The following is a 27,206-nucleotide window of genomic DNA, read 5'->3' on the forward strand; positions in this document are numbered from 1 at the left end:
GTACCCCCAGTATCACTGCCATGAACCAGTAAAAGAGGATGCCAAAGCGCAGCTGGGGTTTTGAACAGATTGCCCATTATGGACGATGCCTCAAACTGCTCAAACAGATTGTAATGTGGCAGTAATTATCAGGGGATATGACAACTTAACTGATGCCCTCAGCAGAACACATGGGGAACACTAGGACACTGAGCTTTAAAGTCCCTGCGATAGAACATCTAGAAGGTTTCCATGGTTAATCTCGTACATGTGGTGAGTCAGTTTGAAATAGAACAGGATAAAGAGTAGACTTAACGCCCCCATACTCATAAACACACACACGCACACACACAAATGGACCTTGCTTGTGTCTGGTGGTCTGGTTGCAATTAGAAGGCAGAGTAAGAGGAGTTTATACTCGATGTAAACACTAACAGATTGTCCATGAGTCTGCTCACCTTGTTTATACACATGTAGGTGCTTCAGCCGCCCGTTTGCAGGCCTATGTGTTGGTGGACACAGTGTGTGGTCTCCCTGTTAGAGCATATGCCATGTATGTACACATATCGGCATGGACACTCACATCTGCCCTCTGTGAAGGTAATGCATATTTTTTCATCATTCCATAGTCGCTGATCACATGTTGGCTGCAGAAACACTTGCGTGTATCAGAGTGTTCAATTTGCTTGAACGCTCTGATGTGGCCTGCACAGCTGCCGACGCATTAACCAGTAACACTGCCACTAATGTGTTATCCAGGCCAGGAGGCGATGTCGGGAACATGCCTCTCCATCCAAGTCCACATCTGTTACATGGGAGGCTATCAGTTTCAAGAGAATACAGGGTCATTTGAGTGAACTGAGTATGGCAGGTTGTGATGTGAATGACTGGAGAGTGGAATCCATGTCTTTGAGAATATCACATCTAAGGGACATTTGATAAAAGTGGGATCAGTCATGAGAAATTGCTGCTGGTGTACTTGCAGAAACATGATGTATTTATACACACAAATTTTGACTTTTTAGTCCCTCGTGCTTTTTAATTGGACTTCATCTGAAGGTGGGCTGTGATCAAGAGGTGGTCGGAGTTGAGACAGCAGTCAGCATTTTGCCAAGTGCAGAGAAAAGCAGAGGAGGAGACGGGCAGCGTTATTACTCTCTGAAGCTGTTCTCTCGTCTTGGCCTGGGAAGAGATTTTCCTTAAAAAGAGAAGAAGAGAGGAGTGGAGCAGTATGTTTGTGTGTGAGTGTGTGTGTATGTGTGTGCGTGTGATGGAGAGGGGGGGGGGGGGGGGGGGGTTCTGGTCTCTTTTAAAGTGTGACTCATAGAACAGGAATGGCCTCCCTCCCAAATAAGAGTAAATCAGCCTCTGCTTCTCTCTCTGTTCCCCTCTTTCTCTCTCTCTCTCTCTCTCTCTACATTTTTTTTTCTTTATTTCTTTCACATGGACTGAAAGAGCGTTTCAGTCAGGGGGGATTTCTGTATAATCAGTTCTAGAGTCATAAACAGCTCGACTCTCCCGACATCACTGCAACTTTTCCCTCACCGTACCATGGAAAACACACAAGGAACGACTCAGTTCACGTCCCATGCAAACATGCACAAAGACAAAAGCTGGGACGACAAGAAGAACATGAAAGCAAAGCATATGCGTGCAATTGCACAAATCCACACAGTCAAACAGCGGAGGCACGTTCATGCTATCTGCAGCATGCCCAAATATGACTGTCTGCATTTGTATGGGAGGGATGCAGCTCTCCCAGATGCTGTCCAGTGCAGCTCCTGAATCTGAAAGGCTACGTCGAAGAACAAACAAACAGGATATTACATAAAAATTACAATAAGCTAACATTTACTCCTCTTTTCCTTTGTTTCTTTTTGGGATCTATTCCCCTCCTGTCCTCCAGATGTGCTTTCTGTCCAGACCAGGCAGCTGGGAGTTGTTAGCCCAGTGCATCATGAACACACAAACACAAACACACACACACACACACACACAAGGTCGTGCACACATCCATCCATGTGGGAAACTTATGTCATTACCAGTGAATTTCGGTGGAAAATGGTTGTGCTGAGGTCTGAGAGTAAGATGGTAGTGAGAAGTTCAATCGCCAGGGCTTCAGAAAACAGGACGGAGGAAATTGGGTCTCAGAAAAAACTGCAGAAGAGCCAAGACAAATTTCTGAGGAACAGTCCCCCTCACTCTCAAACCAAAGCCACATACACACATATCATACAGATGGCACATGCACACATGCTGTAAATCATGCACAGAAATATGCATCACCATGCGAGTGGGCACACCCATGCACATGCACACGCACAAACAAACACACACGCAGCGGCTCTGTGGAATGCTCTGATAAGTGCAGTTTTGGCTTCGGATCTTCAAAAATGACTTCGACACAGGAAGAGATTCATCAAACAGCGTAAACACATACAGTAGAGCGCATGTACGTGCACACACGAGAATGGACACAGACGAGATCAAAATCCGGACCACAGGAGAAAAGAAAGCAGGAAAGTAACTCAAGCTGAGACAGTTCCACTGAAATGCAGTCTCTGTGAACTTTTAATATAAAACATGTGTCTCATTGAGCCATAGCAAAGAAGACGTTTTAAGACATTTGCCTGTCCATTCACGGTATGTTTTTTGTGTTTTGCACAAAACAATGTTTGTAGTGATACACCCTTGACCCTTGAACGAGAAATTCATTCTTCTCTTGCGCCTCTTCAACAGGGAGGTCAGAGGTCAGGCACAGCTGCAGCACAGCAACCCTGGTGCCGGTAGAGATGTGCTCAAGGGCACCTTAGCAGGCTGATCCGTGCTGGTATTTGGGGGAGTCTGCCTACTACACTGTCACTCTGCTGCATCCAGTAGTTAAAGAATAAATCAGCTTTTTCTGACAACCTGAGTCTTTATTAGTGGTCATTATAACGTTTTACTCACAAAGTTATGTGCTTAGGTCAGGGGACATGATGACATCACTAAAGATCAACAAGGTAGAAAAATGAGCAGTCAGATGACAACAGTGAAAAACAGGTAGTAAACATACTCCCACTTTTTGCCTAGTTTTGTGGTTTTGGGAGGCTGTACTTCGGCACAGAGTTGCTTGAGCATAATGCGAACATCAGTATGCTAGCATGCTTGTGATGACGATGCTCACATGCTGATGATTAGAGATAGCAGCAATATGTCATTTGGGGATAGCAAAGTGGGGCATATCCAGTGGCTGGATAGAATAGTTCTAAAGGAGTGGGTGTTTTAGCTGTTTGGTTGGAGGGAACGCTATATGGGGATAGCCCCATGCTCAAAATGTTAGCCGAGTTTGGAAAAGCAACAATACGCACGCCCAAAGCCTTTGGCAATGAAAGCAGATGCTACACAATTAATGCAAAGTGTGGCTGTTGCCCCAATGCAGTTTGACAGCATTTCATTTTTAGAAGATATACTGCAGCCACCATGAACAATGTGGATTATCTTCGACAGCACAAATTTGAAAGCAAGTCATTCAGTAGTTAGGAAATATTAGTAGATATGTCACTCGAGACAAAAGTGAAGGCAATCGATCGATCAACATTGATCCAGAGTCGCATCGCTAGAATAGCTAACAACTGTGCACACAGCTACAGCAAATACAATAGGTCAAAACTGCGTGAGACAGCAAAATCTAGTGACTGAAAAACCGAATAGTGGTTTTAAAGTTTGCTGCCATTTTCTCTTTTAGACCCCGCTGTAGCAATGTAACTGCAGGTCAGCAACGTTGGTGAATAAATGTTATGAAGGGTAATAAACAAGCTTAGAAGTCTATAGCCATGCCTGCGGCTCTGTGAGGCTGTACTCATACGCATGCAGCGTTTTGAGCTAATTATGTTTTACAATCTTAGTTTAGCATGTTAGGGTACTATTTGCTAATTAGCACTCAACACAAAGTATATAAATAAAAGTACTGGAAAAATGACTGTTTTGACAGGATGATGGTGCTCAATGAAAAGTCAGGGCATCACCAAAGTCTGAGAAGGTTAGCGCTATGTCACTATTGGGATAAAATTACAATATTTTTCATTGAGCTTAGTCGTGGTTCATCGTCCAGTGTTTGAATTTCACAGAGAGTTAATCTATTTCAGAAGAGGATCTTTAGAGTTGCATGAACATATAAAAATGCATCTTTGTATACGGGCTTTGGCAGTCATAGATTTGTGTGGACAAAAGTGAGCTGAGACACTTTGGTGTAGCAACCTTTATTGAAGGAGCTCTCACAACACTGAGGTTTTGTATCCTCAGGTAAAAATATCTTCTTTAACAACATGGGTAAAGGCTGATACACTGAGACCAATAGCACCACAGATAATAACAACAGTACAGTGACTCTGGGCCACTGATGACAATGAAACTGAAAGTGTGGAACACTTGAGGGGATCATAAAAGTTACACACTGTTTTCTGTGTGTATGTGGGTGTGAGGGCCTCACAGCATGAGTCCCATACGTTTCTTTTCCAGCCTTTAACCATAACAGATGTTTTCCTACCTCAATGATGGGGCACCTAAGTGTGTGTGTGTGTGTGTGTGACAGAGGCCTCTCTGCTTCACAGACAACAAAGAACAGGTTTCTGTCATTTGAACTAGTGACCCCGGCACAACTGTTTATAGAACAATCACCCAGGGCTACACATAAAAAACCTCCACACACAGAGGTGCTCACACACATACAGATACACACACTACAGCTAGACTCACATATGTTGAGTCCAGCTGTGATGTCGTCATTATCACCAGGTGAAGTGTGGATTGGATTGTTTTGAAGTCTGCCTGATGTCATTTCCTGTTTTCCCTGTCGGTTTGGTGATCTAACAAATTTTTCAAGTGATGTCGGGTGTGACTTTTCACAAAGTTGGGAATAAGTTATGGCTTTTACAACTGACCTGTGCAAACCAAAAACAAAGTGGATCGCCAATCACGCGTCAGCATTCCAGGTTCACAATTATTTCGGTAAAACTAGCACTCGCCAAAGAATTTGTAAGTTTTCCATCGACAGCTGGTCTGCCTATGTCGTAAAATTGTAACACCATAACTCCGACACCTCTTGAAAAAGTGGTAAGAGCTACAAAGAGGAGTCCACATTTAACTCTTAACACAAATCCTTCGAATGGCAGGAGCTCCAAGTCCTGGAGAGACAAGATGAGTGTAGCCTTGATGAGCCATCTTCAACCCACACTTGTTAGTTTAAGTAAGGCAGAGGATGGGTCCAGACTAGTTGAAAATGATGCAGGGATGCAGTGTACCTGAGTAGAAATCAGCCCAATGCATTTAAATGCTATACATTTAGTTTAGTTGTGGCCTTTATGGCTCTCCAGAGACGAAGCAACCCCTTTCGAATTGGGACATTTTTAACCCTGAAATTGACTTTCCAGGCAGCAATTTCTAACAGTTGTGTAATGTCACAACAAGTACTAAAATTGTTTAGGCTAGCACCATCATTTAGGTTATAGTCCAATGATCTCAGCACAGAAGGTGGAATGTGTACACAGCCTGAGATAATCTGCCTTGGAAGCTCAACTCAGGGTAAAGAAGTCCCAGGTACACTTCATTAAAACATTTAATTTTGACCGTCACACATTTTGTGACAATTATTATTTTTTATTTTTTTAAAGTACTCGAACACAGTGTATGGTAAATGAGTGAGACTGAATATTCATATTGGGACTAAGAATCTAAAGCGTGTTGGTCCTGTTGTTCGGGGCCGTGGACTCAGGGGATGGACACCCGGCGGGAGACTGTTTGGTGGAAGACCCCGCGAAGCAGAGAGGTGTAGTCTGCGACACGGAACAGGTGGCGCTGGGCGTAGCCGATGTCGTCCTGCCGTCCCTTGCTCACCAGCGTGCGCAGGTTGACCTCATTGACTTGGCTGCCAACGGCAATGACAAAGACCTCCACCCCGGCGTCCGCCACCTCACGAGCGCGCTTTTCCAGCAACGACTCGGTGACGCCCTGAGACCTGCCGTCAGAGAACAGCACCAGCTTCTTCTTGCCCCCCGATGCGTCCCCACGACCACGTAAACTCTTCACGGCAAATCCCATTGCCTCCAACACGTCGGTGCCGTCGTTTTGGAAGGCTGCCTGTTCAGTTTTATAGGTCAGCATGGTCAAATTGGAAGTTGGTGCCTGCTCTATGCTGGCGCTTCGGCTGTACTGGCCCACACCCATTTTGACGGTGGCCCCGCTCTTCCTCTCGGCAGACAGGAAACGCTCGGCCAAGCGGTTGACAAAGGTCTTGGTAGTGTCGAAGTTCTTCTGCCCAACGCTTGCCGAGCTGTCCATCATCACCAAAATATCGGCACTTTCAGAGAAAGTGACTGCAACACACACACACATACACAATAAATCTGATCCATAGTGGTTTCCAGTGGCTCTGTAAATAACAGTCTAGAGAGGTATCAAGGTGAAAGACAGCCAGATAGCATTTATACAATTCACTTGCACATTTCATGGCTCCAAACCGTTGGTTGTTTTATGTTTTATTTCAGCTCTCATTCACTGTGCGTCTTTGTTGTGTCTGATCATTTGAATGAATTTTAAACTCATATAGACCGAATATGAGAAAGAGAGAAAATGTTACTAAAGATATAAATGGCAAACTGGGTCAACAGCGGTAAGATAGGGTAAACATTGAAAACAGTGAACCATGGTACTGGTGAAGAAAAACAGACTTACTGGGACATTTGTAGTCTGGGCACTTCTTATCTGAATGAGAGAACAATAGGGGTTAATAAATCAGTTTATTTGGGATTAGTAAAAAATATTCACTTGATAGAAATGACATACGGTGCATCGGTGTGTGTGTGTGTGTTTACCTTGACAGATTCTGGATGTGAGGTTCTGCAGGAAAGAGTCATCGAGCAGCTCGGCAAAGTTGTCCAAGACAAAGGAAAAGCCTGGTTTGGTGTCACTCTTACAAACCAGTTCCCCAAGCTGCTCTTGGTTGGGTTCACGGCCTGAGTAGTCCTTCACTCCTAAACCACCCACCTGCAGGGGAGGAAGGAGGTTTTTAATTCAGCGGGTTCTTCATTATTTCTTCATAAGTTATTAATTATTATTATATTTATATTTTAAACAAACAGTGTGGCAAGGACAGTCATTGACCATTTCTAAAAAGGTGTCGACTAGTTCTTCGTGGGAGATCTTTTATATATTTTTCACCCAATAACAATGGTCTCCTGTCGTCAAAAAAGGGAGGAGCACCTGGCTGCAACGTCAAATGTTTAATCCCACCCACCATGATTTAGCCCTGTTCAGATTGGTTTAACTGTGGAATTTGGGCGGGGTTAAATGTCGTTTCGATGCTAGCTGGAGGGTAGAGCGTCACAACTCTATCGCCATCGTTTTTCAAACCCACTTTATTCTTTTAAAAAAACTGGGGAAAATTAGATAAAAACACCACATGGACAGCTGGGATTGGTCTATGTTACTTTAACATTTTGCTAAACATTACTTCCAAAATCAACTTTCTAATTAGCCTGTGAATCGGTAATCGCTAGCGCTCTGAGAGGCTGTTTACAAAAGAGCCGCGATCTGATTGGACTAAACCCAGTAGGCTTTTCTGTCCTGGAGATAATGTTTCACTGCAGTAACAACACTACTGCTATCAAGCAGGGATAGCGTGAGGCATTGCTGCTGCTTTAACACCACCCACCTGGAAATTTTTTTCAAACACACCATTTCCTGCATTCTGGTGAATTTCTATGCACTAATTTAAGGTGGAAATGTTTTTACTTATGTTAAGGAAAACACAAAATTTCAAGCGTTAGGTGACTAAACCTGCAGCATATTTCAAGACTGATGGCACACACTCCTCTCTGTAAATGCCCGGCTGCAGGCCCGTTAGTGTCGTCTATCCAGGTGTATTGTACTTACCCGGAGATCTTTACCACAGAGCACGTTGAGGGGAACCTTGTCCCTGATAATATTAGAACGTCCGTCTGTTAGAACGATAACCACTTTGTTGTCATGCGTCATCAGGTTGAGTGTGTTGGTCAGAGCGTAATCAAGGGCCTCGCCTGTGTATGTGGCTTCAGCCAGCCAGTCCATTTTTCTCACTTTCCTGTACACACACACACACACACACACACACACACATTTTACAACACAAAAATCAACATATTTTTAAGGAAATCAATGAAATAAAAAAACACTATTACGTGCAAATATAAGGATTGATCTATTTTATTGTTTCTTCATTTATTTATTATTTGTTCATTAGAGTTACATGTCTGGATTGTGTTAGTCTAGCTAATTGGGAGCAGGGGAAAATTGTTAGCCTCCGTCAATAAATTCGTATTCACATGTAGCACTGTGTTAGCCAGAAAGCTTCTCACCAACCCATGCACGAAACAGCAGCACCTCTAAAGCTCTCTCTTAACAAGTTGTAGCGCATTTGTTGTATAAATATAAATATACATAAATAGTTAAACCGTGTTTTTCCATCCTAACAGCAAAAACTTTTGCTTTGACATTTCTGCTGGTGTACAGATTAAACAAACAAGACAGCATGTTAGCTAACATTAATATTTAGAAGTGTCGTAGGTTAGCTACAACACAAAGAGACCAGGCTAGCTGTTTCCCCCTGAACCCGTCTTTATGCTAAAATAAGCTAACGTCCTCCTGGCTCCAGCTCCGTATTAATCTCATAGACGTATGATGACATGATTTTTGATCTTCCCGTCATCCTTGGAGAGCAAGCTAATATGTGCAACTCCCAAAATGTGAAACTGTCCTTTTTAACTACATTTAATTTCATATTTAAAATAAACACGGTAAATACACAAATGTGTAAATAAGACTACTGAGATGCTGCAAAGCCCTTTTGATAGAGCTAACTGTATTCCCTTGCTTATCTCGTTAAGCTTAACATGTTGTGGGGCAATTTCTAAACTGGGGGCTAAGAGATGATGTTATAATTGATAAGACAGAACACTGTTGAAAATTGCACGTGTGATGACGCTGAATCGCTACCAAAGAAGCGCAAGCCAGCGAGGCAGACAGGGCTCTGGTTGAATGCATGTCAACTCACTCTTTAAATGCGATGAGGCCAGCGGCTCCCAATCGGACAACTTCTTGGGCCTTCGGTCCACTGTACTGGACTACGCTCAACCCGGAATCATTGCTTGCAAACTGGAAAGAAAATCATTGCATGGTGACTGTGTGTTTTAGTCTGTGTTGTGTTATGTCTGTGAGCATGTGTTTTCCTGTGTCAACATTTCTGCGTCCCACCCATCCTGACTAATTATATCCAAACTGGAAGGGGAGAGTCATTGGAGAGACATAAAAGCAAGTTCCATAACCAAGAGACAATATCTTTCATTTACATTTTTCTATTTTGAGGTCTGTTCTCGGGGCAGCGTTTCCTAACATCTCTTAAAAACGTTTTTGGTGTCATTTTGAATAAACACATGCCAGTTATCCAACAGAGGCTAAGATAAAAAGCTAGGACATTACCTTGAGTTGCTGATCTTTGGTCAGTCTGTCTATGACTGTGATGATAAAGTCTTTGGCGAGAGCAAAGTTTGTGGCACCGATACTCTCTGAGCTGTCCACAATGAACGCCAGGTCCATAGCCGCACACTTACACTCTGGGGACATAAACAAGATAGCAATGGATGACAACAGCCTTGGAGCGGCGCGAGACAATGATGACGATGACTTTGTTTTAATTGAGCACAAACTTACCACAACAAGCTGTGGCGCGATTAGGAAAGGACGGGGGAGAAAAACAAACAAATCAAAGTTAATTAACGTAACATAACCTGGGTAAACCCTCATTTTTTCAACATTTTTTAAGGTTTTGATTGCATGTTTGGCTAATCAAGCACTGAGTTGAAAAGGGCAACGTGGAGTACATGTGGCTTCGTTTCTGTTGAGCGTTTTCAACTTACAGCAGAGCTTCATGATGATATCCAGAATTTCACATTCCTGAAGAGAGAAGGTGGAGTTCAATGTTACAGTACAGCAATGCACTGTTTGATCACATTACATAACTTTATATAGACTAGATTGTTTCAAGCTACTCCAGAATGAAAAAATAAAACATGACAGTGGTGATATTTTACACGGAGGACTGGGCAGTGAAAGGCTACGGGGTTTTGTGTTCAGGAAATTGAATGTGTGGCTTTCGACTGAACCCACAGTATCAATTTCAGGGTGAAAACTAGCGCAGCTTCAAGGGGGAATTAAGTCTGAGGTCCTTAGCCGCCCTGTCATGGGACGGAAATGAGGGCGAGGGTTTAAATGAAATGGACTGATTCAATATTTTTTATACTCACATCAGTTCCTGGTGGTCCGGGAGGCCCAGAAGGTCCCTGAACAGAAAGGGAGAACGAGTGAAGAAAGAAGATAGATGTGTTTATCTGATCAACGTCTATCTAGTCTGACTTCAATATGACAAAGCAAGTACTGGAATACTTTTTTATTTTATTTTAACTGGAATAAAAACAGATTCTTTGAAAAAAAAAAGAAGAAAAAAAGTGAAAAAAAAAACATCACTCCATTGACTGCAAACCAGAATCCCTCAGTCACCGAACCCACATCCACACCCACACATTTGTGTGCGTTGCTATCTTTCTGCAACAACATGTGAATCTTCCAAAAGTTCATTGCCACAGCATTTTGTTTTTTTCACTCGGCTGCAGAAAAACCATCTGTTTTGTTTTAAGAGACATTAAACTCAGTTTAAGAGCATTCCTTTCTGTCACAAAGACGCCAGCGTAGCTTGCATGTGTGCACACAGGCAAACACAAATGAGAGAGAGAGAGAGAGAAAGAGAGAGAGAGAAAGAGACAGAGAGAGAGAGAGAGAGCGAGAAAGAGAGAGAGACAGAGAAAGAGAGAGAGAGAAAGAGACAGAGACACAGAGAGAGAGAGAGAGAGAGAGAGAGAGAAAGAGAGAGAGACAGAGACAGAGAAAGAGAGAGAGAGAGAGAAAGAGAGAGAGACAGAGAAAGAGAGAGAGAGAGAGAGAGAGAGAGAGAGAGAGAGAGATGGCCGTTAATTTTAGATGAGAGAAACAGTCCAAAGAGCACATGACGCAAACTGTTCGTACAGAAATATGCGGCAGAGACACAAGCCAGAGGAGAGATGGAAAGGAGAGGGAAAAAGGGAGGAGGAGGGGTAGAGACAGAAAGTAGGGAAAGTGTGAAAGGGTAGAGTTTGAGGACTTGGGGAACATGTCTTCATGCACCGTGTTATATTTAGATCCAATCCTTGTTCATCTTTTCACATGATCCAATACCACAAGCTTTCACTTGCCAGTTGGTGAATGGGAAATTGAATTACACTACCTTTCCCACATACTCTGAGCCAAACTAAGGGATGCCATTTTCTTTGCATGCAGTTTGATGTTTTGTTGAGTGCTGAGATTGGCTAACTTTAGCTCATTTTACTGGGATCATTAGCAACCTCTGACCACAGCTAGGGAAATACACAGTGCTAAGCTTTGCTCTGTTCTTGTTAGCACAACCTATTAAAGGTCTAGTTGTATTCTGTATTCCTAATGTCAACAAATCCCACGAGAAGACCGAATCCAACAATTAATCAAGCTTTGACATTCAGCTCCATTGTTGTCGAAAAACTCTTTAAAACCCATCAGAGCTACACCATTGCAATGAGTGACATATCCCTTCATTATCATTAACATAGGGACTGTAGTTTGTTTTGTTTACTGTTCTGGTGCTGTAAACACTCACTAGAGCACCACATTTGTATTAATCAGCAGCTGAAAATAGTTCCCAACAAATACACTGTTTTCTCCTGTTTAAGTGATGTTTATAAATGTAAGCATATTTTCGTGAAAGTCTTTGTCATGAGCGAATGGGCTTGTGCCACACTCAGTCACACACACAAAAACATTATTTGTTTGGCTTTATATATATATATATATATATTTATTATAGGCAAATACAAATGTAACATTCAGTAGACCTAAGCTAGGCTAATCTTAGGTGTAGCACAATGTTCTGCTGTAGGTATTTACAACAGTGAAACAATAAAATGACCCCAAAACTATGTTTGAATATGAGAGTAGATAAATGGTTTCAGAGGGAGGAGTCTACTCTGTATGTGAGGACAGCAGTCCCTCCAGTGTCTCAACTTGCATATACATGTAGAAAAACTTACAACACACAGACACCCCCCCCACACACACACACACACACACACACACACACACACACACACACACACAGACAGATATGGTGTTCTTACCAGATTGCCTTCAGGTCCTCTGTGACCTTTGGCCCCTTTAGGTCCTGGAGGTCCTGATTTCTCGTTCTGTGAAAAGAGAAGATTAAAGGAGATTGAGAGAGAAGTCACAGAAGTCCAGTCTGGTTAATAGACGCGTGAATGTAAACTTGCATCTGACCAAAAATGGACTTAATAAAGATGGAAGAAAGCTTGAGGATCTCATTTATGTGTTATCTGTGTTTAGATGGAAGACGTTGTCAAACAGCTAAACGAAGTTTAAACAACGCTCAGTGTGGAGAAATAATCTGGACCACCTGGTGGAATAGCAATGTAAATCTGGGTGTCATCAGCATAAACTCAAATAGGGGGATATACAGTGAGAAAAGTAATGGTTCTAATATGGATCCTTCAGATACTCCCATTGGAGAGAATGTGAAACTGAAAGAAAGTATTTTTATAGACTACAATTCGTGTTCAGGGGGTTGGATGATATAGTTAAAGCTGAAGTGTGGCACTTATGCCCTCTGAGGCATTTCTGAATAAAAGGCTACAGTATATGTCACAAGACATATCACTTTTTAGAAATGGAATCAACATATCAAAACCCTTTCAAAGGGTCGAGTCCATCTGAGGAAAGCCTCTGAATCCAGTTCAAATCTATATTGAAGTTAGGTCTGGTCCTGCCTGGCTTGCTATCTACCACACCAGTGCAGCTGCGGGGGCTTTGGCTGCTCTCTCCCCCTGCAGCTGCTGCACTGACCCACTGCTGATTGCTATGAGATCAGACTGTAGAAGTGTGGAGAATAAAGAGCTTAAACAATGTAAATCAATTTAGGAAAATGATCCCATTTTTTTATATTCCCTGTTCCCACAGACTCTAAAGAAGTGGTTTGAGGACGACTGTGGACAGCTGCAGAGAATGTGGATACTATGAATCATGGAGCAAACAGCTTTCAAAAGGGGGGGGGGGGGGCGGCTGTTTGAAAGAACTTATTTACTCAAGAACAATATTGAACCCTTTAACAGAAAGAGCTGCGTGTATTGTCTTCATCAAAAAACAAATACCTAAAAAAAATGTAGTCCACACAAAGTATATCTCCTCTCTGCTCCAAATACATTTAGATTTGTAATCACATAAATGCCTATTTGTAGCTCAACATGCCAGACAGAAATGAGATGCAGTGACAAGAGGGTCACAAATCATCCCAATAAATACTTTTTGCTCTCTGATCTGAGTTGGAAGGAGACTCAAACCAGCAGATCTGCAGTGTTTCTACACAAGCATCTAAAGTGGACAGAATATGAAAGAGAAAGAGAGGCAGAGAGAAGGTAATGTCAACCACCTGGCTTTTAACATACACATGCATAGTTGCTCTCAGCCTTGAATAGGCGCACACACACGCGCACACACACACACGGTTTCAATTACTTCACATTCTCAACTTCAAATATTTTGATGTAGAGAACCTGGGCCATATAATCCACACACACACACACACACACACACACACACACACACACACACACACACACACACACACACACACACACACACACACACACACACACACACACACACACACACACACACACACACACACACACACACACACACACACACACACACACACACACACACACACACACACACACACATCCATCCTGACCGTGCGTCATATTTGAATACACACGGCCAGATGGGACAGTTTGTCGTACCTTGTCGAATACGTGTATTATCATTCCAAAGTGTGTGAGCTAGATGGTCAAAAGGGTGGAAAAGTGAAAAGGTCTGTCTCCACCTTTATCTTCTCTGACACAACCCTGTCTGCCTCTGCCCCCCCCCCCCCCCCTGAGCCCTCTGGCCAGAGAAAGTGCAGGCAACGAAGTACATGTCTGGACAGTGTGAACATATTTAAACAATTTAAATACCTGTCGTTCAAAAATCACTATGAAGCCAGTGACATTAGACTCTCTGAATATGTTGTTGGCCATCTTAATGTCTCATGATTTCAAGTCAAACTGGTAACGGTTTTGTCCGCTGCACTGTTCAAAAGAGTAAACGGCCGAGTGTAAAACTTGTGGAAACAAACAAGTGACTGTTCAGAGAGAAGAATATAACGGACTGTTAAAAGAGAAAAAAAAGAGTTGGATGAATGCCTTTGGGGATAAGTGGAATGTAATGGATTTGATTTTTTCCAACGAGGCGATCTTATTATGCATTTCTATGAAGGACACATGGAACAGCAGCAAGGATATTTTGTGAAAGGCAACAGTTTGACATTTTGGTATATACGCTTATTTGCTTTCATATCGAGAGTTAGTTGAGACGATTGATACCAATCTCAAGTCAAGTTAGCTTAGCTTAGCATTAAGACTGTAATCAGGGGGAAACAGCAAGCCTGGCTCTAGAGGTTACTGCTGCAGGCCAATAAGAAAGTAGAGCAGATAAACTAGCGTAAAACCACAACTTTTCATTTGAACACTTTTTGTATGAATTGTACAAGAGATAACGTCTTTATTAGTGAACTTTAGAGATGCAGGTAGACTGATTACAGACAGAGCTAGGCTGGCTGGTTTCCCTTGTTTTCAGTCTTTATGCTAAGCTAAGCTAAGCTAAGAAGAAAGTGAATAAGCGTATTTCCTAAATAAACTGTAAAACTTTTCCTTTTAGCAAAGGTGCTGGCAACAGAATAACATATGTTTCACCAAAGGTACATCCCAAAAAAAAGTAAAAGTGGAGCTTCATTTGAGGACCATATGGGTGATTTTATAGGTTTCAGCCCATTTACTTTAGATTCCTGGTGAACATTTTCCAAAGCTTAGCTCTAGTTCATAGACTGATTGAGGCGTGGTGTTGATTATTTATATTTCCGTGAGAGAAGCAGTCTCGACAAAGTCAATGGGGCAAAACAAACTTCAAATTGCACTTACAAGTTTGAATTCAAGATGATATGGGATATGGGAAATGTTTTGAGTTGATGATACAGCACTTTATAATAAAGTTGAGGTTTAGGGTCCTTTAACGCAGCTGTAGAATCAGTTACAGAGGTCATTAGATGTGTCCTCCATACTGCTGGCACTACTCAAGCACAAGCAAAATATGGAAGAGGTCAAACATTGGGGCGAATTATACTCGCACTGAGAGCACACATCTAATCCCGCTCTGTGCTACAGTGCCACAAGTTATTGATGAGTGTTAAACTGATCTGACACTGTAAATCCAAAGCTTAGAACGTGCGACTCATCTTGAAGAAAAGAGGTCAGGGTACACTGACACACTGAGAGAAAGTACAGACACGTGCAGAAATGTTTATGCCACGGAACATGAAACCTTGGAAACGCCATAATTTGAATGCAAACATGAACAACTTAAACCTGGGGTTACAGTGTTCAAATGGGCACGATATATGGACACACAAGTATAGTTGCTATGCACACTCGCTCACACACATATACACACACACACGGACCAAAAGAGGGATGCAGTCCCATCATCGTTTCTGCTCATTTCCTGGTATCCTTGACAACGACGTATACACAGCTGCATCAGCTCAGAGCCCCCTTCCCCAAAGACAGACACACACACACAAACACACGCACACACACAAAATGTGTTCACATCTATTTAAAAGCGCATTTCCAGCTGCAGAACAGAAGGCGAGTGTGCGGGCGAGATGGATGGACTAAGAAAAAGAAGAGTAAAGTATGTGAGGGGCTAATGCAGAAAAACAAAATGAAAGACAGAAACTAAAAGAAAAAAAGTTATTATATTAACAAGTGTTAAAAGAGACCGATAAAGAAGAACTATGTATGCGCGCCGATAAAACGAGACATGTGACTCACATCCTGTCGGCGCTCTCTGCCAAGGAGGGATTGGGGAAAGATAAAATGAGATCAAGAGCGAGGAGCAACTGCAAAAAGGAGAGAAATCAGAGGCAGACTCACATCGCGGCCTGGATCTCCGCTGTCTCCGTCATCTCCTTTGGGTCCAGGGGTTCCCTTGCCACCCTGAAGGTCACACAGCAAATGTCAGAGGTCATAAGGCGTGACGATTGATTTCACACCGTTGGTCGTGAACTCTAAACATGGACGCCCATATTCAGTGTTGACGTGTAAATGTAAAGTAAACTAGGTAGGCCAACCTAATTCAGCTTAAAAAAAACACAAAACTAAAAGTAACTTAACCGACTCATTACATTCATCCAGAATATTTCGGTTGTGAACACATGTTTGCCCAACGTCTGATTTCTAATACAAGTCCAAGTTAAAATAAACATTCGAAAGAAAACTTACCGGCTCACCGGAGTCTCCGCGGGACCCAGGATAACCCTAAAAAAAGACATAAATGTTCAGAATCAAGTACATGGAGCACAGCATGTCATACATCACATGCATTAACTACCGTTAACCCTTACCTGGAAACCAGGACAACCCGCAGTTCCGTTTCCTGGCACACCATCTTCTCCCTGAAATCAATAAAGAGATACACTTACAGATCCACCCGCATACACAAACCTCATGGCAGAGAATATGATGGATGGCACACTTCTGTCTCCCACACTCACCCTCCCTCCAATCTGGCCTCTGTCTCCCGGAGCTCCTTTGATTCCTCTGGGCCCTTTGGGTCCCTTGGTGAAGAAAGGAATGATTGAGATTAGATCAGAAACATGTGAAATGAGACGCGCCATGTGTTTGTTGAAAAAGTTGCTATCCTAGCCCTAGATTGTGTAATAATGTGTGTAATATACATGATTTATGATAATAACAGCTTGTTGATTGCTGTTGGTACAGATGAAGCTGTAAAGTTGCTTTTTAAGGGCCCTGAAAACAAAACTTCATGACATCAAATATTCATGACTTAATCACAGACTTAAAAACATAATATAAGTTAAAATATTTTTTCTTTATGAAGTGAATCATACTCCAACACTTATCTAATCTTCATGGGAGTTGTTTGATCAGATTTGATTAACAGGGACCAAACAACCTCACCAACTGTGATCAGATTCTCATTCGAACGTCGCTAAATCCTGATTGTATGAGAGTATGTGACATCACAGTTTTCCAACTGAGCGACGCCCACTTGAAATGAGGAAAGGAGGTCTGATGAAAGCACTATTACAAACAACCAGAAATAACCAGAGCGGTTCTAACTTGTGTTCAAGTAGGATCCTATCACTAAAAGCAAGAAGCCGATTGAGTAGATATGTTTCCGGGTCCTCTGAGCATAATGTACGTCTTGTTGGACTCACTTCTGGTCCAGGTGGGCCTTCATCTCCTCTGTAGCCAGGAGACCCGGGTTTCCCAGACTCGCCCTGGAAACAACACCGTTAATGAGACACCGTTAAAACACTCCAACAAAAATAAACACATAAAGCAAACTGAAAAAAAAACCCTAGCAACGGGCTTTGACATAATTTTCAACCAACACAACCTTCAACACAGACACAAAGTCCTTGGCGCACATTTAGGACATTTTTCAAGATTTTTTAAATTAAATTTGTTTCAATTGTATTCTGTTCATATTCTAAACTAAATAGATTTATCCACTGCTACATTTGCTAACAACTTTTGACTCTTTGGCATAAGTAAACTGTTTGATTTTTTTTTTTTTACTGCCCTTTCTAGTTGATGGTTGCAGGAATGTTTGATCTCACTTGTGGTCAGAGGTCCAACAGACCTGTAACGACACTCAACAGGCACAGTGTCCCGTTCACCCCCAGGTCTGAGCCCAAGTCCACCCACAACATAATGTGGAAAAATGCAAAAAGGTGGTCAAGGGCCTAAGAGACGAAACCGCGGTCACTTCCGTATGACGAAAGCCTAGAAAAATATGACACAGCTACAGTAGGTTGGAAAATGGCGATATGGCGTCGAATTTGGCCTGAATTTGATGAATTTGCAGTTTATCAGACCACAAATGAGACAAGAATTACCTCATTGCCAGATAATGAGTCTTTAACACTTATTCAGATATTAGCCGGTTTGAAGTCAAAGTTTATCACAATTTTTAATATGTTGAAGGTGAAACAGTTGTTTGAAATCAGATAAGAAGATCTGTCTGACTCACACTTTGTATCTAGTGCATTTGACACATAATTTATAGAATGGAAAACAAGACGGCGTTAATAGACGGAGTTTGCTTTTTCTGGCAAACAACAGCTGGGTCCAGCTGCTGCAAGAAGCTCCTCAGTCCTGTCCTCACAGTGAGGTCACACTGTTGAAATGGAACAAATCACTTTAATGTATTGATGAGTCTGTAAATAGGAACGTTTTAAGAGTTCCTGGAGGCTATTTTTGAAAACTTCTGTTCAAGACCATCTGTTTGCCCTCATTTCCAGTGTCTGCTGAGCTGGGCTAAATCAAACCGGACTTATCGATGTACTGGATAGACAGAGTTGGAATAAATAATGCTCTTCACATCTGACTCAAGTTAAGAACATTTGCATAAATGTCACAAATGCTTCTTTCCTTTCAAGTCAACACTGACCAAAAAGACAGCAAAAACATTGCCGACATGTTAAAATGAAGTGCTGTACACATTTAAAACAGTGTACTAGGCCTCGTTTAACAAGTGCAAATGAAGTCCAGCACAATACTGCATGTGAGGATACAACTATCCTGAGTGTATGAGGTAGGCCCAACGTGTCAGTTATTCCATGTTTTCGCCACTGTTCAGTTCTTTACTATTTATTCAGCTCTGATGAGGAGAGGAGGCGCAGCAGAAAGCACAAAAGAGCCATTGAAAGCTCTGACATCACGGAGGTAACCACAACTAATGCTTGTAACGTATTATTATTATTACGCTGCCTGGTGCCTTATTAAAGAAAACCGTAGTGAGGCTTTGGCTCGAGCAGACGGAGAGAAGAACTGAGTCAGAGGGGAAAGACTGAGTGCTGGTGTTCCCGGGAGGAGTACGAATGAGAGAGGGGCGATGGAGGAGTGGGCAGCACTCCGGGGCAGCAGCCAAGTTCGCCTCTGTTTAAGCTTCTGCCCGATGCACTCCCCGTCAACGCGAAATATGGATGCACACGCACAAGTGCTCACACGTGCGTGTGCATCCATATTTCGTCTGACTGGAAAAAAAAGGTTGCTGCCAGAGAGAAAAGTGGGTGGTTCCTATTGGGCCTGTGCCGCCTCCTAAAACTCCAAACAACAGGCTTATTAAAGGACAGTGCTGCTGTAGCTCCTGTGTGAGTATGTGTGTGAATATATTTGCGTGTGTCTTACAGGGTCTCCGTTGCCGCCAGTTGAGCCCTCCCTCCCCTGCTCTCCACGGGGCCCTGGCTCCCCCTGGCAAGGATAAGAACAAATGCATAAAGCTACAGGCATTCACGACAGTAACAATAGACAAGTGAAGCAGACGAAGCCAGGTTTTAAACAGTAGGAGTACATGGGGAATTACTTTATAAAACAGTTTTCCATTAAGGCCTGTGTAGTTGAAGTTAACTCAATTCAACTGCCAAACAATATTTCCCATGAATTGCTAAGGAGGAGGCGCTAAAATCAGATAGACCCTGAGGGACTACTCTTCATCCTTCCTCATCGTCCTTATCATCTTACCAAGTCTCCTCTTGGACCTCTGTTTCCACGGGAACCTTGCTCGCCCTTCTCTCCAACTTGTCCCTACAAGGGATTTTAAAGATGTTAACATATATGTTGGCGGCTGTCACACACACAGACACGCACACACACACACGCACGCAAGCACACACACACACACACACACACACACACACACACAAAAGGCAATATTGCTCCTATTTACTCCTTCGCCGCCAGTTCCATCCGGTCCCGGTACGCCCTGAAACACACACACAAAGCAGGATGTTAGACGGACCGTTTACGAGTGCAAAGTTGATGCTTCTGCCGTTGTCGGGAGCTTCATCGCTTACGTCGTCGCCGCGCTCTCCTTTGTCCCCGTCGTTTCCGCGAGGGCCCAGCTCACCCTGTCACAACACAGACATTTGCACGTGTATTATATTCCCTGCTTCGTTCGAGGCACTTTGAACAGATCTGCCGCTTGTCATCGTGATTCTCTTTGCACTGATCTACCTGAGGTCCCGGTGGGCCATAGTTTCCAGGCCTTCCTTCTTCGCCGTCTTTTCCTGAATCTCCCTGAAACAAGCACATGTTGCCTCATTACAGACCACCAGAAGGCTATTTGAAATCTTCAAGAGGGCATGTGTTATTTCATATGTTACTTTTCCTCCTTTCAGTCCATAAGGACCAGAGTCTCCCTTTGGTCCAGCATCTCCCTGCAGGCCCTGGAAGCAGAAAAACACAGAGACCGTCTCTCAGTACATGATCACAAGCAGCTGAAGCCACAACACTCAATCTCGGAGGCCCCGTCGTGCACGTACGCACATGTACGCGCGCTTGTTCACAGTGCGACTATATGGCTTCATTTAAACAATCTGACAGCAGAGAATGTAAACTCCGCAGTGATTGAGAGCTAAGAGCTTCAGTCCGCCTGCCACAGAGCGCAATGCCGGTCCAGGCCCCGCCGAGGGTGGCATTCCTAAACATGCAACTGTGGCTAATGGCTAATCTGTAAACAATGTGGCTGAGCCTCAGGCAGCTACGGATGTGAATCGTCTGAGTATGTCTGTTCAAGAGAGAGTCTCAGACACCAAAAGAGAAAGATACAGAGAGAGAGAGAGTGTGTCCTAACTAACACATACACATCTGTGTATTTGCAGTTGTCAAACCTGATGTCATTGTCAGAGTGAGTTAACGTCTAGTGATTCGTTCCCATCTGGTTGTGATTCAAACTGTCTTTAACGTGTGACAGAAGCGTGAGCGCAGTCGAGGACAAAATGTGGGACAGTAACGGTGGGATTATTCTGAGATCGAGATATAGTACTCACGTCTGATCCGGGAGATCCTTTACAGCCGGCAAGACCAGCGAACCCGTCTTCCCCCTAATAAGGAAAACCAGAGAAACGTCTCTTCAAACAACTTTACCGAATCAACAAAAGAACAGCCAGATAACCAGAGATGTATCGTTGGATGTTCGGGTCTGTAACTCACCTTGCGTCCATCAATGCCATCATTTCCCCCGTGACCTTTTTCTCCCTGAGATTCAGCCAGAGATAAAGAGGATGGAAAGTGACAGGGGAAGAGTTTAACCATTAGCTTTCAGAGAAATCACCGACAGCAGAGCAACCCTTTGAAGATGAGATAGCTGTGAGGAGGGTCTCACCTTGTAGCCTTTGTGTCCTCTATCTCCCTGCAGATTGAAACACACAACATCAGTCAGCCATGGCCATGAATTAAACAGTACAGCAATCCAAGAGCATACACTGAATCATAAGTATACGTTTTGTGCTCTGAGAGTACCTTGTCTCCTCTGCCACCACGGTCTCCCTGGAAACAGAAATACACACGTCAGAATCATCATCATCATTACACGCAGCAGAGTGATCAGTGAGGTGAGGTGAGTAAAGTCTTGCTCAGAGTCAGTGATCGACTAAACAACATGAAACATTTTAAAAAACGTTCAGGGCCAACACATGGAAGTGGCTGCAGACAAACCTTCCAACAAAGGAGGACTGGACTGCAGTTCTCAATGAAATGAACTACATGGAGAAACCAACCTTGATCTGAAGACCACAGTATGAACAATAAGTAACTGGGAAATGTGACTTTATATATGTACCTATAGGATGTAACCCATTACATGCGCCACTTAAAGACCCTCTACGTGTTCCGGTATTGTTTCCGCCCATGTCAACTCATTCATTAAGTGCACTCTACCTTCATCCCACTGTAACCAACAGGACCAGGATCTCCAAGGCTGCCCTGTAACATAGAGATAGAAACATTAGATAATCCGAATGAGACTTCCATCAAGCCTGCATGACAAATCTAAAGGAATGTGATGATTGTTTTGTCCTTTTTTTCATGCATGTTTGTGTGTTGGGGGTGGTGGTGGCTGAGGAGGAGGATGGTGGAAATCACCTACCATGTTGCCAACATTTCCTTTCTCTCCTGGCATCCCTGGTCTACCTGATTCTCCCTGTAGAGGGGGGGGGGGGGGGAGATGAGACAATGTAAAGTTCGGTACATTTGTGCATTTTGGTGCAATTTCCTGACAACCACCTCGAGTGCAACTGAATGCTCTGGGTGCAATGCTTTTTATATTGTATCACACCTTATAGCCGAGGTCTCCCTTTGGTCCTTCAACCCCTCCTGGAGCCTGCAGACAAAACAACAAAATACAAAAAGTAAAACAACCGCTCAAAGAACAAAAGAACAAAGCTAAAGAAGAATTTATGTTGGCGATATGATAATGAATGGCACACTTACATTGCAGTCGAAAGAGCAACACTAAGGGGAAAAAAGAAAAACAAATATTAACACCTTAAAGAAGGAAAGGTGTCTCTATGTCTCCATATATGTAGACGATTTTGGTGGTATGACACATGGGATGACCCAATGTTTTCTGGTCTGATGACAGCAGGGCTGAGCAATTTGTCCAATGTTTAAGATAGAGCTGCAGTGATTTTGTTGAACTTTGTGAATATCATTGCAATCTCCTTTCAGCTTCCTGTGGCGGTCCTGAGTGACCCCGCCTTGTTTCCTGGGTATGAGAGAGTTTACATGGCAGTGGATACCAGCTGTAACAAGATGTAATACTGAGAAAGAACAAGATGAAGGTAATGACGTCAAAAAAAATTCAGACTCTCTAAACATCTCAACTACATTAAAGTAAGATTTATTGCACAAAATAAACACCTCGAGTAGCCACAAATAAATCCAGCCTGTTTAGCGGGGATTTGATTTGTAAATATTTTCTAGCCATGACATTCAGCCAAAATATTTGACAATAATTTAAATTGCATCAGCAAAACTCATCGTAAACACTTCTGCCGTTTCGTTTAAAAAAAAAAGGAGAATGAAAATTCCCTTAGTTGAAACAATTCAGTCAACATGAAAAATGTCAAAATTTAAACATGGCAAAACAATTATTGATGACATTTTTTAGCCATGTTGCCCAGACCTAAATTAACGCAAATCTTTTAGATCTGCAGTACAGTAATGTATGCACATTTGCTTACTCGTCTACATGTAGATGCAGTCAGCAAACACATACAGAAAAATGTAATTGACTTCCATTCAAAAGCAGCTTACCGTATCCTTTGTCTGGTTTGTCTGGAAAAAACGGAAATAAAACAGAGAGTTAGTTCAAAATCCAAACGTTGAACTCTGTTTATGCAGAAGAGAGGAGAAGAGAAGAGAAGAGAAGAGAAGAGGAGAGAAAAGGAGAGGAGGGGAGAGGAGTATACATACGATCATATCAATGATGGTTCGAATGGTGTCCATCTTGGTGGCTATGGCGGCTGTAGCAGTGAAGTTCTGTCTGTAGGCCGGGCTTGTGGCAATGACTGACAGCCTGGTCTCCTGGAGAGACACAAGACACAAACATCATCAGCGCATTGCTGGAAGTAGCAGCTACAATACACTTTCTGGTAAAGAATAGAATGATTGAGCTCTAAAAGACTATTTCTGTGATATTAAAAAATCTGTGATATTATGGTGTTTTGTTTATACGATCCCAATCAGAGTCTGCCAATGTTGTCGCAAGTCTTGCTGCTATTAGACACAACAGATATTATCTACTGATGGATTTCCAGGTTTGTTAAATCAATCATCTAGTGACTGGTTTTAGGTCAGCTTTAGGACTCCAGTCATCAGGCAATGTGTGTAAAATACCGAATAACCTGAAGAATGTGGAAATATATACAGAAATAAACTGCATTCAAGCTGAGACAAATTCATGTGTTCAGATCAAAAATGAATATCTGTGGTCCGAGTTAGTGGTGTGTGTGTGTGTGTGTATGTGTGTATGTTCTTGTATCTTTCTCAGAACATTTTTTAAGCTTTAGACCATGTGAGTAATGACATTCAGGAAATGTAGGTAAATGACCCTCAACTCACTTCACTTTACTTTCACTTCATCTCCCTTTAATGTCAACACAGACAGTCTGCTCGAGGGCAAAGACTTGGTTTTAGGGTTAAGGTTAGAATTAGTTTAAGGTTAAAGAAGTTCTGTTAAATAATTCATTCAAAATTTTAGCTGATGCTAATTCTGCGTGTGACATCAGCAGTCTGAGTCAGCCAGATCAAGTTGTACAATTAAAGATAAAGTGTTTTTAGTATAAAACTCCCTTGTTTGTTTCTGAACTGCATTTTTGAACAGAGCAAGGACTCTGGATTTTATCCACCAGCTCTTGCGTTTGCCTATAAGTGAACTACCCCAGGGGCAGCATGACGTATACACAAGGAGGATGTGAAGGCGGACTAGTGGCGAGATGATGCTTCGAGGTCCCATCTTAGCCAAAATTTATTTATTGAAGTATTGCATATAGAAGAAATCTTAAGCTTGTGTTAACCACATACTTTATTTCAGGCATCAAACCAAAAACCCATTCAAAAAACCCATTGACTTTGAGACAAGGAAACCGGAAGTGCAAAAATGCTGACTCATATCCGGGTTTTAGGACGTATTACTGCAGCACTATATGTATATACTGTATTAGGATATAATGAAATAACATAGTAGTTTATGTTCAATTTACATGAGTAGATAAGCTGGTAGATAAAGCATAATTGTGTATTGTTTATGAGAAGGTCATCTGCATCATCAGGACTGTGTGGATTTGGTTTACTCAGATTTTATTGACAGTGACCACATAACCTGACAACTTTGATCAGATCTGATTCAAGCTTGCAAAATCCTAATTGGTGCCCCAAAATACATGATATCACTTTTGTCAAACTGAACACAGATACAAATTAATTACAAATGTGTGTGTGTGTGTGTGTGTGTGTGTGTGTGTGTGTTTTGTACCTGCTGGTCAGGTGTGACGGCAACAGCGAACACTTTGACCCCATGTTGCCTGGCTTCGTTAGCAGCCTCCTGCACGCCTCCACATGGCTCTTTGTAACCAGTAAGAGGATGACCGTCAGTCACTACCACGATGTACTTGTTTTCATGGTAGTGCGAGCCCCTGCATGCAGACACACAAACAAACACACACTCAGAAATGGCATCCCTCTTCCTATTACTTCATCTGCTGAAGTGTATGTGTGTATTATCATTACCCAATGAGCAGCTGACCGAGCCCCGCCTTGATGGCACAGTCGGTATATGTGCCCTTGCCGATGTAGCTGATGGCCTTGATGTCAGCCTTCAGGGCCTCGCGATCTGTCCTCATGTCGCTCAGCTCGCGTACGAGTTTGACTTCGTCACTGTAGTGCAGAGCTCCCGAGTTCCACGTCAGGGTGCGGTCGCATCGGTGGCGCCTGGTGTAAAGCAGAGTAACGGTCATCTAATAGTCAACACATCCCTATGCAACGTGGTAAAGACAGGCAACGGTGGAATGCAACTAAGTACATTTCTCATTACTCCAGTACTGCACTTCATTACAGCTTCAATCTCACTGTACTTAACTTAAGTATTTCCATTTAATGCTAGTTTATACTTCTACTCCACTACATGTCAGAGGCAAATACAGCTTCAGTTACCAGTTAAGTGTTACGTTACGTGTATGTATATATATATGTATATATATATATATTTGTATGTAGTACTTAGTACTTCTGTTATTTCACTTAAAGAGTAACACCAGACTGAAACAGTGCCCCCTGTGGCTAAAAGTTTCAATCCATGATGGGCGTGGTTTGTTGTGATGTCACGGTGTCCCAGAGTACACCTAGACATCACTGCAGCAAAGTGAGAGGTTAAACCACTGTTAAGTTACTCTTTAAGTTAGATTTTGTGATTCTGTGTGTGGGCGTGTGTGTGTGTGTGCGCGTGCGACTTACATTTCCTTGAGTTCATTTATGAAGTGATTGGTGAATTCTGTGATCTGGTCAATATAAAAGTTGGGAGGTTTCTGTCTGAGGGCGACACTCTCAGATGTATCCAGCACAAAGAAAAGGTCAACCGGACAATCTGCTCACAAAACAAACAAAAACAAACAAAGATGGCTGTCAGCAAATCTCATTCATTGAACAAGGTCACGCCGAGATGGTAACCCTTGATTTGCGAAAAACTCTCGCGAGATGCTTGAGGTTAGGCATTGACCTCGAATGGTCTTGGTTAGGATAGATCGGCGGGTCGAGGGATATCATCTAGACAAGACAATTGAGTAACCATGAAGCTAACAGTGTTTATGAATGGCAAAAGGCTTTTACGATCAATCATGCACCCATTAATTCAAGTGATGTCAGCCCAGGTATCACCACTGCAGGCCTCCACTAAGCCAACATGATGCTGCTTGGAGCATCCTGCGACCACATTGGGTGTCATTTGGCTGATCTATCCATCTTTATACAGGTGGACAGATGCAGGCCTGCCGACCCGTGACATGGCTGCCAGCGTGCACACCTGTACTATAACTGTTGCAGGGCACCTTGGCAGGGAAGCAGGTGCTCTCACCTGCTTTGGTTCTTGTCCACATTCATCACTTTGGCATCCACAGCACTGGTAGTCTGCTTTACACCCTCAACCCTTGCTATTCAAGGCCATTGACACAACCATAGGACCAAACATGGGCCTGCTCACGGTGGGCTAGGCTACTGTTATCCTCTGCAATTACATTCAGTTGTTATTGCATCTATGCTGCTGATTTGTGAGGCTCCTCAGACTTCGGAAAATACGTAACCCAAAGACAACGAACATCTGGACTAGCTTTGGCAGCAATCATCACTTCAGCATATGACATGTCACATTCAAGCACAGAAAGACCACCGTACATGCAACATAATGGCATTAACATCAGATACAACATGTTCTTGATAAGTACTTCATATTATCAGCAAACTTACCCAAAGACATTTTTTCTTTTTGGTTCTGCGTTTGCGCTCCAGCCAGGAAGACGCACAGCAGCGCGAGGAGACCTCCAAGAGTCTCCATGGCTAAACTGCAACAAAAAAATTAAACTACACTAAACACAGCACCCCAATCCCCAGAAAAACAAACACTGA

General features: G+C 42.8%; 1 protein-coding gene across 1 annotated transcript; it reads right to left on the minus strand.

Annotated features, from left to right (window-relative positions):
- Positions 1–5,152: 5,152 nt before the first annotated feature.
- On the minus strand, positions 5,153–27,135 carry col6a1 (collagen, type VI, alpha 1). The gene is made up of 35 exons (XM_076098125.1): positions 27,048–27,135; positions 26,043–26,172; positions 25,320–25,520; positions 25,066–25,225; positions 23,505–23,615; positions 23,346–23,366; positions 22,521–22,541; positions 22,366–22,410; positions 22,177–22,230; positions 21,969–22,013; positions 21,552–21,578; positions 21,415–21,441; positions 21,243–21,287; positions 21,080–21,133; positions 20,414–20,476; positions 20,265–20,327; positions 20,105–20,158; positions 19,978–20,013; positions 19,773–19,835; positions 19,440–19,502; positions 17,462–17,524; positions 16,775–16,837; positions 16,625–16,675; positions 16,503–16,538; positions 16,155–16,217; positions 12,231–12,296; positions 10,296–10,331; positions 9,909–9,945; positions 9,703–9,711; positions 9,472–9,605; positions 9,047–9,147; positions 7,891–8,077; positions 6,831–7,002; positions 6,691–6,720; positions 5,153–6,332 (listed from the first exon to the last, which is right to left on the minus strand). The coding sequence occupies exons 1-35, from the start codon at positions 27,133–27,135 to the stop codon at positions 5,728–5,730; spliced, it is 3,024 nt and encodes a 1,007-aa protein (XP_075954240.1). The 3' UTR covers positions 5,153–5,727.
- Positions 27,136–27,206: the final 71 nt, after the last annotated feature.

Source organism: Anarhichas minor, unplaced genomic scaffold, assembly GCF_050575085.1.
Source record: "Anarhichas minor isolate MPS153535 unplaced genomic scaffold, ASM5057508v1 ptg000024l, whole genome shotgun sequence".
In the NCBI taxonomy this organism is placed as follows: domain Eukaryota; kingdom Metazoa; phylum Chordata; class Actinopteri; order Perciformes; family Anarhichadidae; genus Anarhichas; species Anarhichas minor.